This window comes from Ranitomeya variabilis, chromosome 2 (assembly GCF_051348905.1).
Source record: "Ranitomeya variabilis isolate aRanVar5 chromosome 2, aRanVar5.hap1, whole genome shotgun sequence".
NCBI classification, from domain to species: Eukaryota; Metazoa; Chordata; class Amphibia; order Anura; family Dendrobatidae; genus Ranitomeya; species Ranitomeya variabilis.
Window position 1 is genome coordinate 413701745 of NC_135233.1, and position 17147 is coordinate 413718891.

At 44.4% G+C, this 17147-nt stretch overlaps 1 protein-coding gene across 7 annotated transcripts in view; it reads right to left on the reverse strand.

Annotated features, from left to right (window-relative positions):
• The window catches only part of TYW2 (tRNA wybutosine-synthesizing protein 2), a 143059-nt gene that overhangs the window by 24227 nt on the left and 101685 nt on the right, over positions 1 to 17147 (reverse strand). For all 7 annotated transcript variants that reach the window (XR_013221433.1, XR_013221432.1, XM_077286548.1 and 4 more), the window contains 4 exons: positions 15209 to 15407; positions 14982 to 15132; positions 14800 to 14909; positions 14339 to 14496 (listed from right to left, as the gene is read on the reverse strand). Coding sequence is in view for 5 of the 7 variants with exons in the window: in XM_077286548.1 (XP_077142663.1) it covers positions 14339 to 14496; positions 14800 to 14909; positions 14982 to 15132; positions 15209 to 15407 (618 nt within the window). In the remaining 2 variants the exon portion in view is untranslated. The remainder of the gene's footprint in view (positions 1 to 14338; positions 14497 to 14799; positions 14910 to 14981; positions 15133 to 15208; positions 15408 to 17147) is intronic.

Consider the following 17147-nt stretch of genomic DNA (forward strand, 5'->3'; position numbering starts at 1 on the left):
TGTGTCACAGAATTTTATACCATTGGGCAGTGAAGAAAAAATAAATAAATTTTTACCACCAAAATTATGTTTTTGCCCCAGATGGTGCCATTTTTAACCACTTTTTGTGTGAAAATGTACAATGTCCCACAATTTGTACTGAATGTGTAGAAGTCAGTCACAGGAGCGCTGAAAGGAGGCACTGACACGGGATGAAGCTTAGCCACAACGCGTTTCAACGGTATTTCCGTTGAAACGCGTTGTGGCTAAACTTCATCCCGTGTCAGAGTCTCCTTTCAGTGCTCCTGTGACCGATTTCTACCTTTAATTCTGTGTCCATCCTCTTTTGGAGGTTTTCGGCTGGAGCTGCGGTGGTGCCTGGCACTTTACCTATCCTTGGGACTCCCTTCTCAGCGCTCCTAAATGACCGCTTTATTTTGACTTTTAATAGCTCATATGTGGCTGTACAGTGCTACTTAGCCATATGGAGAGACTCAGGAGGAACAGAGCGCTATATGCCACCTGGAACTCAAATTTTCCTAGAATAGTTTGTGGACTTCATATACAGGTCCCCCAAGTGCTAGTAGAGCAGAATCCTCCCTCAAGTGACCTCATTTTGGAAATTATACCCCTTTTGGAATTTATCTACAGGTGTAGTGATGATTTTGACTCCATGGGTGGTTTCCAGACACAATCATCAATGAATGTTGCTGAGTGAAAATTGCAAACTGCCAATGTAGTGACCAGAACATTGTAGTGATCAGTAAGTTATTCCTAGCGCATGCTTCTGGAGACATGCACTAATTAGTTACGCGGGCTTTCATTGATACAGAATTGCCAAACATGTGGATGGTATATATGGTTTAAGTACAATGTGGAGCGCAGAAAGGAAAGGGGGCATTTGGATTTGAGAGAGCAGAATTTGCAGAATTTCTTTTGAGGGGTGAGGAACCATTTTGCTTATTCAGAGCCTTTGTGCTACTAGTAATGTGGAGGCCCCTATAAATTCCGTTAACAGATTATGGACCTGAGTGAGAGCTTGCTTTTTTTGTGGATTGAGTTGAAGCTTTTGTTAGGAACATTTTACATTACGTTTGGGATCACATTTATCCTGCGCTCTACTCTGAGCACTAACATTGGGATTTCCATCTAAATTTCTGAGTGACGCGATTCAGATGAAACCCCTGAAAGATCCATTCACTATAATGAGACAGCAGAGTTACTCGGAATCAGTCTGGCTCTTTTCAGAAGTGCACAAAACTACTGCCGACGGTACATTTATGCAATCCTAAAAAGACGGACACCACCGCATCACATATCCCTATGTTGTCCACAGTTCATCCATCTGCCTCATTACAGGGAATCTTCTGCCAGGGGGTTCCATCAATTATGTATTTCAGAGATTTACATTCAAACCCCAATATAAGCGCTCAGTGCAAATGTCACTAAGCCGAACTGTGATCTTTAGGAGGCAGAATGAACAAATCAACAGCAGGTGAAGAATTGGTTTTATTTTTATTTTTTCATGCCATTCCTTGTGTGGTATAAGTGGTATGGCAAATATATGCTTTGGGTCGGTGCGATTACAGTGATACCAAATTTATATCGGGTTTTAATGCTTGGCTGCTGTCACACACTAAAAAAAACTTTTTAGTGCAAAAACTAGGTTTTGCATCCTCATATTTTGAGAGCTATAATTTTTCCATATTTTGGCTCACAGAGTCATGTGAGGGCTTGTTTTTTGCCGGACGCGTTGACGTTTTTATTGGTACCATTTTCAGACATGTCATTTTTTATTTCTTTCTATTTTGATTTTTGGAAGGCAAAATGAACAAAAACCAGCAATTCAGGATTTTTTTTGTCATAATGCATGTGGTAAAATTGATAAGGCAGTTTTATTCTTCGGGTCAGTACAATTACAATGATACCACATTTATATACCGTATATACTCGTGTATAAGTCGAGATTTTCAGCACAATTTTTTATGCTGAAAATGCCACCCTCGGCCTATACATGAGTCACGGTCCAAAAAGCCGGTGGGGAAGGGGAGCGGCGGGTGACAGGAGCCGGCGGCTGTGGCACAATGACAGCTGCAGGCTAACAGATGAGATTTTACTCACTGTCACGATAATATAAATATGCCATATTCAGAGTATAGTTCTAGAAGATTCCATGGCTCACACACGCTGCAGATTCGACCCCCCTCTTTTTTCCCCCACAGCAGCACCAAGCAGCTATGGCTCTCTGCCTGTCAGCACAGTGAAATTCTAAGCCACTCTCTCACTCCCCCTGCATGCAGCTGTAATGTGAAACCAGTGTGCTGTGTGCAGGCCTACTCAGCCAGCTGGCTGCAGGAAGCACATGGTCGGGGGGGGCATTCCCTTTGTTCTCTTACACTGGTATATAATCGCGCAGATTAGGTCTGGAAGCAGGACAAATACATTTTTGGCCTCTGCGTCGGCCGGGCCATCACACAGTGCGCTTTCTAAGCTCAGCGCCTGGCAGAATTTGAGAATGGCAATACTACTTAATCGGGGCTCATAGCCAAGCCATGTTTAGACTTATATGTAAGCTAATTTTGTGAGAAAACATAATACGTTTGTCATTCTTCCACGGGCTTCTCCCCAAGAGATATGAGTAATAGAAGATTTGACATAACTTCCAGAAAGGGGAGGGCATTCCAGGGCGCAGCCCACTCAGTGAGGTCATCAAACAGAGCATAAACATTTAGGAGCCGAGTTAGGAGGGGTAGCTTTCGCCCAGGGAGTCAGCTGAGAGGTTCAGAAAATCTGCCTGATGCATTGGGACATATGCTCCCCTTTTCCCCAGCTGCATGGTCAGCCATGATATGAACAAACTTAAGTCTATTTTCTTCCTTTAATCCCTTATTTCGTAATTAACATAGTAACAGTTATTAAGGTTGAAGGAAGACTTTAAGTCTATATAGTTCAACGCATAGCCTAACCTAACATGCCATAACATGTTGATCCAGAGGAAGGCAAAAAACCCCATGTGGCAAAGAGTAAGCTCCACATTGGGGAAAAAAATTCCTTCCCGACTCCACATACGGCAATCAGACTGCCCCCTTGGTCTGTCTCAGGTCTATGATTAAAAAAGATCATCAGAAAGGTCTTTGTACTGTCCCCTCATATATTTATACATTAAAATAAGATCACCCCTTAGCCTTCGTTTTTCCAAACTAAATAGCCCCAAGTGTAATAACCTATCTTGGTATTGCAGACCCCCAGTCCTCTAATAACCTTGGTCGCTCTTCTCTGTACCCGCTCTAGTTCAGCTATGTCTTTCTTATACACGGAGACCAGAACTGTACACAGTATTCTAAGGGTGGTCGAACTAGTGACTTGTATACAGGTAAAATTATGTTCTCCTCAGGAGCATCTATGCCTCTTTTAATGCATCCCATTATTTTATTTTCCTTTAAGGCAGCTGCCTGACACTGACCACTAAATGTGAGTTTGTCATCCACCCAAACACCCAGGACTTTTTCATTGACGGTTTTGCCCAGAGTTTTAGAATTAACCACAGACATACATTTTATTACTTCTACCCAAGTGCATGACCTTACATTTATCCCCATTAAAGCTCATTTGCCATTTATCAGCCCATGCATCTAGTTTACATAAATCCTCCTGTAATATAAAAGTGTCCTCCTCTGTATTGATTACACTGCAGAGTTTAGTGTCATCTGCAAATATTGAAATTCTGCTGTGTATGCCACCTACAAGGTCATTAATAAATACCGTATTTTCCGCTTTGTAAGACGCACTTTATTTCCCCCAAATTTGAGGGGGAAATGGGGATGCGTCTTACAAAGCGGATATACCGCTTACCGTTACAGGCTGGGATGAGGGGGTGTCCGCCGCCGCTGCCTGCCACCCGCCACCGCTGTCGCGGTTGTCTGCTGCTGCCCCGGGTGATGCTGGAGGCTCCGGTGCTGCGGGGGGCTCCGGTGACATTTTGTGAAAGACCAGAGCCCCCCGGCAGTTCGTTCATGCTTTCCTGTATGAATGACTCCAGGAAAATTGCCGCCGGAATCTCGGGAGATGAGATTTCAGCGCTGAGATCTCATCTCTCGAGATCTTGGTCCCAAGATCTCCATCTGCGCATGCGCCGCCTCTCGGCGGCCATTTTCCCGAAGTCCACTGCACAGGAAAGCATGGATGAACTGCCGGGGGTTCTGGCCTTTCACAAAATGTCGGCAGAGCTCCCCGCAGCACACGGAGACAGCCCTGCAGCACCGGAGACAGCCCTGCAGACCCCCTCATCCCAGCCTGCAGCACAGGAGCCCCCCTGCCGCACAGGAGCCCCCCTGCAGACCCCCTCATCCCAGCCTGCAGCACAGGAGCCCCCCTGCAGACCCCCTAATCCCAGCCTGCAGCAATGCTCCACTCCTGCCTCCAGCAACAACCCTGGGACCCTGATCCACCGCAGCCACAACCCCTGGTAAGTAATAAGACGCATGGATTATAAGACGCCCCACCAATTTATTAAAAAGAAAGTTTTTTCCTATTTTTCTCCTCAAAATTTGGGGTGCGTCTTATAATCCGGAGCGTCTTACAAAGCGAAAAATACGGTATGTTAAAAAGAAGAGGGCCCAATACTGACCCCTGTGGTACCCCACTGCTAACCGCGACCCAGTCCGAGTGTGCTCCATTAATAACCACCCTTTGTTTCCTATCCCTGAGCCAGCTCTTAACCCACTTACACATTTTCCCCTATCCCCATTATTTTCATTTTATGTATCAACCTTTTGTGTGGCAACGTATCAAAAGCTTTTGAAAAGTCCATATACACTACGTCCACTGGGTTCCCTTGGTCCAATCCAGAACTAACCTCTTCATAGAAATTGATCAGATTAGTCTGACAGGAACGGTCCCTAGTAAACCCATGTTGGTATTGAGTCATGAGGTTCTTCCTCTTCAGATACTCCAGTATAGCATCCCTTAGAATGCCCTCCAGGATTTTACCCACAGTAGAGGTTAAGCTTGCTGGTCTATAATTTCCGAGTTCAGTTTTTGTCCCCTTTTTGAATATTGGCACCACATTTGCTATACACCAGTCCTGTGGTACAGACCCTGTTATTATGGACTCTTTAAAGATTAAAACTAATGGTCTATCAATGACTGTACTTAATCCCTGCAGTACTCGGGGGGTGTATCCCATCCGGGCCCGGAGATTTGTCAATTTTAGTGATTTTTAGATGCCGCCATACTTCCTGCTGGGTTAAGCAGGTGACATTTAATGGGGAATTTTTGACATCACTGATCATATTGTCTGCCATGGAATTGTCTTGTGTAAATACTGATGAAAAAAAGTCATTTAGCATATTGGCTTTTTCCTCATCCACCACTTCACCCAGACTATTTTTAAGGGGGCCAACACTATCATTTTTTAGTTTCTTATTATTTATGTAGAATACTAGACTGAGCCTCTCTGTCTCAATCTTCGCTGCCTTGATTTGCTTTTTACAGAATGTATTTAATTTTCTGTATTTATTTAATGCCTCATCACTACCTACTTCCTTTAATTATCTAAATGCTTTCTTTTTGTCCCTTATTGCACCCCTTATATCTCTATTTAGCCATAGTGGTTTCCTCCTATTTCTAGTATGTTATTCCCATGCGGTATATACTGTGCACAGGTCCTATCCAGGATGCTAATAAACGTCTCCCATTTTCTTTGTGTATTTTTATGTCTCAGGATATTGTCCCAGTTAATTGCACCAAGATAATCTCTCATCCGTTGGAAATTTCCCCTCCTGAAGTTTAGTGTCCTTGTAACCCCTCTATACTACACATCTTATTAAAGGAGACATGAAAACTTATTATTTTGTGATCACTATTCCCCCAGTGACCCCCAACCCTTATATTTGATATGCGGTCTGGCCTGTTGGTTAATATTCCGTCTAGCAGTGCCCCCCTTCTTGTTGGGTGCTGAACCAGTTGTCAGAGGTAATGGTCTCTCAGTTGTCAGACCCCGATCACCTTTGCTGGAACTGCAGGTTTCTGTTCCCCAATCCATTTCAGGGTAGTTGAAGTCCCCCATAATAATGACTTCTCCTTGAGTCGCAGCTTCATCTATTTGCTTTACGAGGATATTCTCCGTTGCTTCCATTATTTTTGGAGACTTATAACAAACACCTATCAGTAATTTATTATTTTTTCCCCCTCCCCTTATCTCCACCCACAGGGACTCTACATTTTCATTAGATTTCCCTATATTATCACGCAGGATGGGTTTTAACCCCTTTCTACCATTGGACGTACTATTCCTGCTCAGAGCAGGCGCTGGTAAGCCTGCAGCCCTGCCTGTCAGATCGCTGATCTGACACAGTGCACTGCAAAGTGTCAGATCAGCGATCTGACCCTATAGTATCATGCCCCCCCTGGGACAATGCAAAAAAGTAAAAAAATAAAAGTAAAAAAAAAAATTCCTAAATAAAGAAAAAAAAATGTTCCAATAAATAAATTTCTTTATCTAAATAAAATAAAAAAGTACACATTTAGTATTGCAGCGTCCGTAACGACCCCATCTATAAAACTGTCCCACTAGTTAACCCCTTCAGTGAACACCGTCACAAAAAAAGAGGCAAAATACAACGCTTTATTATCTGTGGTGATACGCTACCTGAGTGTGTTGGGGGACACTCGCTTGGCATAGGATTCAAGCACTCAGGCACGGTACCTCACACAAATCTGGTCAAATCCGGTTTATTAAACGTCATAAACCACATGACAAACAGTCTATTTCATTATGTCCGTGAACTTATCACGACAACCAGTCTGTTCATGTAGCAGATAAACTTCTATGCCATATATTACAATCCCCTTGTCCAGGGTTACCTTTCAGGAGTTCCACTCCTCATGCTGACTTCACGTCAGTCCCAGGTCCTCAACACAGACCGTCCAGGTCTATGGTCTCTAGGTGCTTCCAGGACGACTCCACTCCCAGGAGCCTCCAACACTGACCGTCCAGGTCTATGGTCTCTAGGTGCTTCCAGGACGACTCCACTTCCAGGAGCCTCCAACACTGACCATCCAGGTCCACGGTCTCTAGGTGCTTCCAGGACGACTCCACTTCCAGGAGCCTCCAACACGGACCATCCAGGACCTACAGCACACAGGCCACTCAGCACACATGGAAGTCTGTCCACACTTGCAGACTACCAAACACTCACACCATGTGCTACACACACCTCCTTTACATAGGTGTAACCGCACCCAGGTACCTGTCACATGGCCAGTCAGGTGAGCGTGACATCACCACAGGTCCTTAAAACACAAAACCATCTTAGGTGTTCAGACACGCCTCTTTGGGTGGGTTTGTAGGTGACTGGACCCACCCATCTCACACCCAAATCTGGTCAGTCACACCCATCTCTCCAATCACCTGGAAGCCTTCCCAATGTAAACAAATCCCTCAGCAGTAGATCTGCTTGAGCAAAATATACCCAGGCTTCCATCACAGGGCCACCCACCTCTGCGATACATATCGGCCATTCACAACACTGCCAGTCACTGTTTCATCACAACTATGCCTCCAAGTGCATCTTGAAGTGCACACACAGCACCCCCTGGCTGTAACATTGGTCACTGCACCACATATCATACCGCCGAACAAAAAGTGGAATAACACGCGATCAAAAGGAAGGATATAAATAACCATGGTACCGCTGAAAACGTCATCTTGTCCCGCAAAAAACGAGCCGCCATACAGTGTCATTATTGGTAAAATAAAACAAATTGGAGCTGAAGTAAATTTTTTGTGAAAAAAAGTTAAATGTTCATTTTTATCTAAACATTCCAAAAATTCCTGTGAAACACCTGAAGGGTTAATAAACTTCTTGAATGTGGTTTTGAGCACCTTGAGGGGTGCAGTTTTTAGAATCTTGTCACTCTTGGTTATTTTCTATCATATAGACCCTCAAAATGACTTCAAATGAGATGTGGTCCCTAAAAAAAATGGTGTTGTAAAGATAAGAAATTTCTGGTCAAATTTTAACCCTTATAACTCCCTAACAAAAAAAAATGTTGGTTCCAATATTGTGCTGATGTTAAGTTGACATGCTATGTATGTACATACTATGTATTTTGTGTGACATATCTCTGTGATTTAATTGCATAAAAATTCAAAGTTGGAGAATTGCAAAATTTTCAAAATTTTCGCCAAATTTCTGTTTTTTTCACAAATAAACGCAGGAAATATCAAAGAAATTTTACCACTATCATGAAGTACAATATGTCTCGAGAAAAGAATGTCAGAATCACCAGGATCCGTTGAAGCGTTCCAGAGTTATAACCTCATAAAGGGACAGTGTTCAGAATTGTAAAAATTGGCCCGGTCATTAACGTGCAAACCACCCTTGGGGGGTAAAGGGGTTAAGGATGATTCTACATATAGACACACACCTCCCCCTCGCTTATCCATACGGTCATTTCTGAACAGACTATAGCCCTGTAAGTTAACAGCCCAGTCATGGCTCTCATCCAGCCATGTTTCAGATATCCCTACCATGTCATAATTCTGCTCCAACAACATTAATTCTAATTCCTCCATATTGTTGGCGAGGCTTCTGGCATTAGTATACATGCACTTTATGTATCTCTCTGCACCTCTATTCTTTCTTAAATTATTAACTGTTCTAACCCCACCCCCCATGCCACTGCCACCCCCAACTTCCTTATTTGTGCCCAGGTCTCTATTTTCCCCTCCTATAAAATGAATACCCTCCTCCCCAATCCCTAGTTTAAACACTCCTCCAACCTTCTAGCCATTTTCTCCCCCAGCACAGCTGCACCTTCCCCATTGAGGTGTAGCCCGTCCCTAGCGTAGAACCTGTAGCCGACTGAGAAGTCGGCCCAGTTCTGCAGGAACCCAAACCTCTCCTTCCTACACCAATTCTTGAGCCACTTATTAACCTCCCTAATCCCCTGTTGCCTCTCTGGCGTGGCACGTGGTACAGGCAGTATTTCGGAAAATACCACCTTGGAGGTCCTTGCTTTCAGCTTGCAGCCTAATTCCCTGAAATTATTTTTAAGGACCTTCCACCTACCTCCAACTTTGCCATTTGTGCCAATGTGCACCATGACTGCTGGGTCCTCACCAGCCCCTCCCAGTAATCTGTCACCCCGATCAGTGATGTGTCGGACTCGAGCGCCAGGTAGGCAGCACACCGTTCGACAATCCCTGTCTGTGACAGATTGCCCTATCTGTTCCCCTAATAACTGATTCCTCCACTACCAGCACCTGTCTGGCCTGACCGGCTCTCCTATTTCCCTCCTTACTGGAGCAGTCACTCCTTCGGCTTTCAGAGGACATGCCTGGCTGCAGCAGTGCTACCCCTGTACAGGCACCCCCCTCATCCGCCAACGTAGCAAACTTATTGGGTGTGCAAGATCAGGACTAGCCTCCCTGGCACTCTTCCCTCTACCCGGCATTTTAAGTGTCACTCAGCTTGCTGCTCCACTGTCCTGCAGCTCCATCCTACCTTCCCCCCCATCTATCCTGTATGTAATTGTCTGTACATACAATACTTGTCTCATTTTATACTTTTGTAAACACTGCCTACCTTTTGGAGTAAAATATATAAAATTACCAGCTTCGTTTCTCCTTGCTCTATAACATACTTACACGTCCTCTGAAGTAAATTACGCTACTAATTGGGTTGGCTCCTGACCCATTATTACTTAAGGACCAGGAGCTGGTGGCAGCGGAAGTGTCCTACGCTGATGGGTAATGCTGGCAGAGACGGAACAGGGTTTTGCTCGGCTGCGGCTGGACATAATTACATCACCCTCACTGCAGTGTGTGCCCCACAGCCAGTACATAGCAGGCAGTCTTTGTGGTGACAAATTATACTAGGTGCAGTTCCCTGACTTACCTGAGGGTAAGGGGAATGCCAGAGAGCTGCGAGTTCCAAACTGGAGCTGAGAAGTGGGATATAAATAAATCCCCTTCAGAAAAGAACTGGGGCCAAAACAAACAACCCCGGTTCATGACACTCACCCTTCGTTGCTGCACCTCCGTTGTCCCGGAGCAGGCGTCTCTCCTCTCCTGTGCTGAGCGATCACGTGGTACCGCTCATTAAGGTAATGAATATGGACGCGTCCTCCCATGATGGGGAGGGGGGGCAATGTGAGCCATGCAAACAACTATGGCACAGGGGAGCGAAGCCATGCGGGATGGGGGAGCCGAGCAATGCGGGACCTAGGGAGCCGAGCAATGCGGGACCTAGGGAGCCGAGCAATGCGGGACCTAGGTAGCCGAGCAATGCGGGACCTAGGGAGCCGAGCAATGCGGGACCTAGGGAGCCGAGCAATGCGGGACCTGGGGAGCCGAGCAAAGCGGGACCTGGGGAGCCGAGCAATGCGGGACCTGGGGAGCCGAGCAATGCGGGACCTGGGGAGCCGAGCAATGCGGGACCTGGGGAGCCGAGCAATGCGGGACCTGGGGAGCCGAGCAATGCGGGACATGGGGAGCCGAGCAATGCGGGACATGGGGAGCCGAGCAATGCGGGACATGGGGAGCCGAGCAATGCGGGACATGGGGAGCCGAGCAATGCGGGACATGGGGAGCCGAGCAATGCGGGACACGGGGAGCCGAGCAAAGCGGGACACGGGGAGCCGAGCAATGCGGGACATGGGGAGCCGAGCAAGGCGGGACATGGGGAGCCGAGCAATGCGGGACATGGGGAGCCGAGCAATGCGAGACCTGGGGAGCCATGCATACAAGAGGGGGAGCCACACATACCAGGACATGGAGAGCCACATACCAGGACTGGGGGAGCCACATACCAGGACAGGACAGGGGAGCCACGCATAGCAGGACAGGGGAGCCACGCATAGCAGGACAGGGATGAGGAGGACAGTGCATACCCTGCTTATACTCGAGTCAATAAGCTTACCCAATTTTCTGTGGCTTATACTCGGGTCGGCATATACTCGAGTATATACGGTAGTTTTTTTTATATGTTCTGGCGCTTTTACACTAACTATTTCATTAAAAAAAATATTTTTGCATCGTTTTATTCAGAGAGCGATAACTTATTTTTCCGCTGATGGAGCTGTATGGTAGCTTGTTTTTTGCGGAGCAAGATTACGTTTTCAGCGGTACCATGTTTATTTATATTTGTCTTTTTAATCGCGTTTTATTCCACTTTTTGTTTGGCGGTACAATTTTAAAGCATAGTTTTTTCTTTGTTTTTTATTGTTTTATGGTGTTAGCTAAAGGGGTTAACTAGTTGGACAGTTCAATAGGTTGGGTCCTTCCGAACATGGCAATACCAAATATGTGTACTTTTATTGTTTATATTTTGTTTCATAAAAATATCTATTGTCAGTAACAAATTGCTATAAGTATGTTACAACTACCAAGCCAAGTTTACAGCCACCAAGCCAAGTTTATAGCCAACTTTATAGCCCCCAAGCCAACTTTATAGCCAGCAAGCCAGCTTTATAGCCACCAAGCCAAGTGTACAGCCAACTTTATAGCTTTATAGCTTCAAAGCCAACTATACGGCCAACTTTATAGCCTCCAAGGCAACTTTACAGATGCAGACTTGTGCACGGGCTCTGGGAAAGGCTGCACATTCATTCTGGGCCAATATCATTAAAAGCCTTCTACAAGAATGAGAACATGGAGTCTCTGCACAGGACTAGGTCAGGCTCAGTCTGAATTATATCAGAGACTCCATTTTATCAGAATCCTTTTAAAACGGAATCTGTCACCATCGTTTTTGCTTATAAACCATGCCCATGACCTTAAAGATCATGGAAATGAGAATAATGGGGATAGGGGAAAATATGTGTAAGTGGGTTAAGAGCTGGCTCAGGGATAGGAAACAAAGGGTGGTTATTAATGGAGCACATTTGGACTGGGTCGCGGTTAGCAGTGGGGTACCACAGGGGTCAGTTTTGGGCCCTCTTCTTTTTAACATATTTATTAATGACCTTGTGGGGGGCATTCAGAGTAGAATTTCAATATTTGCAGATGACACTAAACTCTGCAGGGTAATCAATATAGGGGAGGATAATTTTATATTACGGGATGATTTATGTAAACTAGAAGCTTGGGCTGATAAATGGCAAATGAGCTTTAATGGGGATAAATGTAAGGTCATGCACTTGGGTAGAAGTAATAAGATTTATAACTATGTGCTTAATTCTAAAACTATGGGCAAAACCGTCAATGAAAAAGACCTGGGTGTATGGGTGGATGACAAGCTCACATTTAGTGGCCAGTGTCAGGCAGCTGCTACAAAGGCAAATAAAATAATGGGATGCATTAAAAGAGGCATAGATGCTCATGAGGAGAACATAATTTTACCTCTATATAAGTCACTAGTGCGACCACACTTAGAATACTGTGAACAGTTCTGGTCTCCGGTGTATAAGAAAGACATAGCTGAGCTAGAGCGGGTGCAGAGAAGAGCGACCAAGGTTATTAGAGGACTGGGGGTCTGCAATACCAAGATAGGTTATTACACTTAGGGCTATTTAGTTTGGAAAAACGAAGGCTAAGGGGTGATCTTATTTTAATGTATAAATATATGAGGGGACAGTACAAAGACCTTTCTGATGATCTTTTAAATCATAGACCTGAGACAGGGACAAGGGGGCATCCTCTACGTCTGGAGGAAAGAAGGTTTAAGCATAATAACAGATGCGGATTCTTTACTGTAAGAGCAGTGAGACTATGGAACTCCCTGCCGTATGATGTTGTAATGAGTGATTAATTACTTAAATTTAAGAGGGGACTGGATGCATTTCTTGAAAAGTATAATGTTACAGGGTATATATACCAGATTCCTTGATAGGGCGTTGATCCGGGGAACTAGTCTGATTGCCGTATGTGGAGTCGGGAAGGAATTTTTTTCCCCAATGTTGAGCTTACTCTTTGCCACATGTTTTTTTTTGCCTTCCTCTGGATCAACATGTTATGGCATGTTAGGTTAGGCTATGCGTTGAACTATATAGACTTAAAGTCTTCCTTCAACCTTAATAACTATGTTACTATGTTACTATTATAAATGTGATTCCATCAATAAGTGCATATACGCACAGGAAGAAGAAAGAACACTGACTAACATCTCTATATTGGGGAAACGGCAGAAAGGTAATGTGACAAACAGAAGTGAGAAGCCTTCAGGCACGAAGTCACAGGTGAGCAGATGGCACCGCAGGCTCCCGAGAAACAGTGGACCTGCTGTGGTCTCCTAGGAACGGCACAGCCCCACACAGAGCTTCTTTCTTTTTCAGTTTTGTGGTCAGTCAGGCTCTCTTACCTTAAGCCCAGTTCCCAGCATACCAGACTGCTTTTCCCTACATATGACTTTTTAATAGGTTCTTATTCCATTTTTTAGGGAGGTAAGATGAAGACGACCAGTTCTGGCATTGTTCTTAATTTGTTTATGACCAAATATCTTATAGTTTGGTGTGAGCACAACAATGGAAGACTGGGGGACATATATTGGAAACATATTGACTCCTCGTGATAGTCGCATCATGGGCCGATGTACTTAAAGGGATTTTCCACCACTGTTTAGAAGCTGATCAGAGAGGACGGTTATAAAATAAAGAAATAAGCGTTACCCCGATGGGTCCAGTACCCCCACTGTGTAGACGACCACTAATGTCTGGTGCAGTATTGCGGTGCGATGTCAGTTTCAAGCTGGCCGCCATTGTGGGGGACGTGGCACCGCCATACCGCCCCAGGCATCCCGGGGTTAAGCACAGGGGCTGCTATTTGACATTTAACGAGATGCAGTCTACAAAATTACATGCCAGTCAATAGTGTATATCTTTTTCTAAGAGTGCCGGATTCCATATATTTTTAGTTCATAACATTAGTCCTTCCTCTTTCCATGTGATCACACCCCTGTGGGTGTGAGAGCATAATTTGCAGCCATTGCAAATCTCGCACACGTGCGCCTCACATTTCGGTAGCGTCACTACACCTATGCAGCCAGATGTACGCTTCCCAGCTTCAGAGGCGCCCTTGTGCACGGCCAAAACCATCTTGTGAACTTCCGGTCATGCGCACTGCACCTCAAAAGCTGTGTGGTTCTCTGGTTTCAAAGGCGCAATGCGCGCATGACCGCAAGTTCAGAAGATGACTTCGGCCATACACTAGGGCGCCTCTGAAGCCAGGAAGCGCACACGTGGCTGCAGAAGGGCAGTGACACTGCCGAAATGTGCACACTTTAACATGCTATAAAGGAAATGAAAACGCTCAGTCCAGAGACCATGGTGTAGTGTTTTGTTTGGTAATTAGAGATGACACTATTCCATTTTTTAATGAGAATAGAGGAATTAGCAATGTAAGAATAGATCTAGTTACCTGTCTGTTGTCACCTTCATGAATTTGACATTTTTGGGACACCTTGTTCAGCTCCAGGTTTCGTCGTAAAGCTGTCACAGCATGAGGGTTCCATTCACAGGCGTGAACGAAGGCTGCACCGGCGTGAACCAGGAATGGCAGGGTGAAGTATCCAATGCCTACAGTTATAATTATCCACACAATAATGAACATTTGCAGGAAAAGAGACTTGTTTTGCCAAGATCTTTTTCAATACTACTAATTCTTAAAAGAAAACAGTCATTAGTTTCATACTGCCCAAAGCACGGTAAGATGCCTTAGGGAATGGCATTTTGTCTAATAAGGATAAGGATTGATCGGGGAAAAAAAATATTACTACACATTTTACAAATCCATGCTCAAAGCTAGAGAAAAACAGGAGGAAATGCAAAGATGAATGGGGGCCCATGTGTATAAAATAGGATGTAAAAAGCACACTACACCTGCGTACAGATCCACGACAATCTCTCCGAAACACGCAAGAGTTGCTATTCTCTGTTTTTCTACTATGTTTCCTGCTGAGAACATGCACTTGGTCAAATCAAAACTGTATCTGAAAATTAATGTGGAAATCGTAAGACAAGAAAAGCAAAAATGACAGAATTTTCCATGTAGAAATACATACCGAATGCCATTATCCTTGTGCTCCACCCAAGCACTGTCCCCAAGGAGCAAAGTCACATTGGGCGATCTCAGGCCGTCATTCAGCACATGGCCTTGTATTGCCAGGCGTTTAGCTCCAAGAGCATGTGCTACACAGGACCAAAGCTCATCACCTACAGAAGATGAATAGTTACTTTCTGATTTCCAATGTAAGCTCTATTACTACCCAATAATATTGGTACTCTATACCTAACTGCCTCCATATGAGGTTAGAAAAGCACTCCTTGCCCAATACAACTAAGTCACCATGTTGCTGCCAAGAGTGAGGAAGATCGCTTTCCAGACCCTGTGTCCAAGTCAATCCATAGCTCACCAGCAGGTTGTACAGGTCGCAGTGTAATTTCTGTGCTGGGGGTTTAACCCTACATCTTTTGGAGTGGATGGGATTCTGAAATAAAGGCAACATGTATAAGTATTGTAGGATTCACTACATCAGATAAAAACACTTCAGTGTTCCTGGAGAAGATAATGACAGAGTAAAGATAACTTCAGAATGTTCCAAGAGAAGAACTCTCCAGTGTTCCTGGAGAAGATCATGACAGAGTAAAGATAACTTCAGAATGTTCCAAGAGAAGAACGTCTCAGCATTCCTAGAGAAGATAATGACAGAGTAAAGATACAGTGCCTTGCAAAAGTATTTGGCTCCCTGGAACTTTTCAACCTTTTCCCACATATCATGCTTCAAACAAAGATACCAAATGTTAATTTTTGGTGACACAATTGTGAGGTTGAATGAAATTTATTGGTTATTTAACATTTTTGAGGAAATACAAAAACTGAAAAGTGGGGCGTACAATATTATTAGGTCCCATTACTTTCAGTGCAGCAAACTCACTCCAGAAGTTCATGATGGATCTCTGAATGATCCAATGTTGTCCTAAATGACTAATGATGATAAATATAATCCACCTGTGTGTAATCAAGACTCAGTATAAATGCACCTGCTCTGTGATAGTCTCAGGGTTCTGTTTGAAGCACAGAGAGCATCATGAAGACCAAGGAACACAACAGGCAGGTCCGTGATACTGTTGTGAAGAAGTTTAAAGCCGGATTTGGATACAAAATGATTTCCAAAACTATATACATCCCAAAGAGACTGTGCAAGCGTTCATATTGAAATGGAAGGAGTATCATACCACTGCAAATCTACCAAGACCCAGCCATCCTTCTAATCTTTCATCTCAAACAAGAAGAAAACTGATCAGAGATGCAGCCAAGAGGCCCATGATCACTCTGGATGAACTGCAGAGATCTACAGCTGAGGTGGGACAGTCTGTCCATAAGACAACAAGCAGTCGTACACTGCACAAATCTGGCCTTTATGGAGGAGTGGCAAGAAGAAAGCCATTTCTCAAAGATATCCATAAAAAGGGTCATTTAAAATTTGCAACAAGCCACCTGGGAGACACACCAAACATGTGCAAGTAGGTGCTCTGGTCAGATGAAACCAAAATCGAACTTTTTGGCAACAATGCCAAACGATATGTTTGGCGTAAAAGCAACACAGCTCACCACCCTGAACAAACCACCCCCACTGTCAAACATGGTGGTGGCAGCATCATGGTTTGGGCCCGCTTTTCTTAAGCAGGGACAGGGAAGATGGTTAAAATTGATGGGAAGATGGATGGAGCCAAATAAGGACCATTCTTGAAGAAAACCTGTTGGAGTCTGCAAAAGACCTGAGACTGGGACAGAGATTTGTCTTCCAACAAGACAATTATCCCAAACATAAAGTAAAATCTATAATGGAATGGTTCACAAATAAATGTATCCAGGTGTTAGAATGGCCAGGTCAAAGTCCAGACCTGAATCCAATCGAGAATCTGTGGAAAGAGCTGAAAATTGCTGTTCACAAACGATCTCCATCAAACCTCACTGTGCTCGAGCTGTTTGCCAAGGATGAATGGGCAAGAATTTTAGTCTCTCCATGTACAAAACTGATAGAGACATACCCCAAGAGACTTGCAGCTGTAATCGCAAAAAATTTCAAATAACCAATAAATTTCGTTCAACTTCACAATTGTGTCCCACTTGTTGTTGATTCTTCACCAAAAATTAACATTTGGTATCTTTATGTATGAAGCATGATATGTGGGAAAAGGTTGAAAAGTTCCAGGGCGCCAAATAC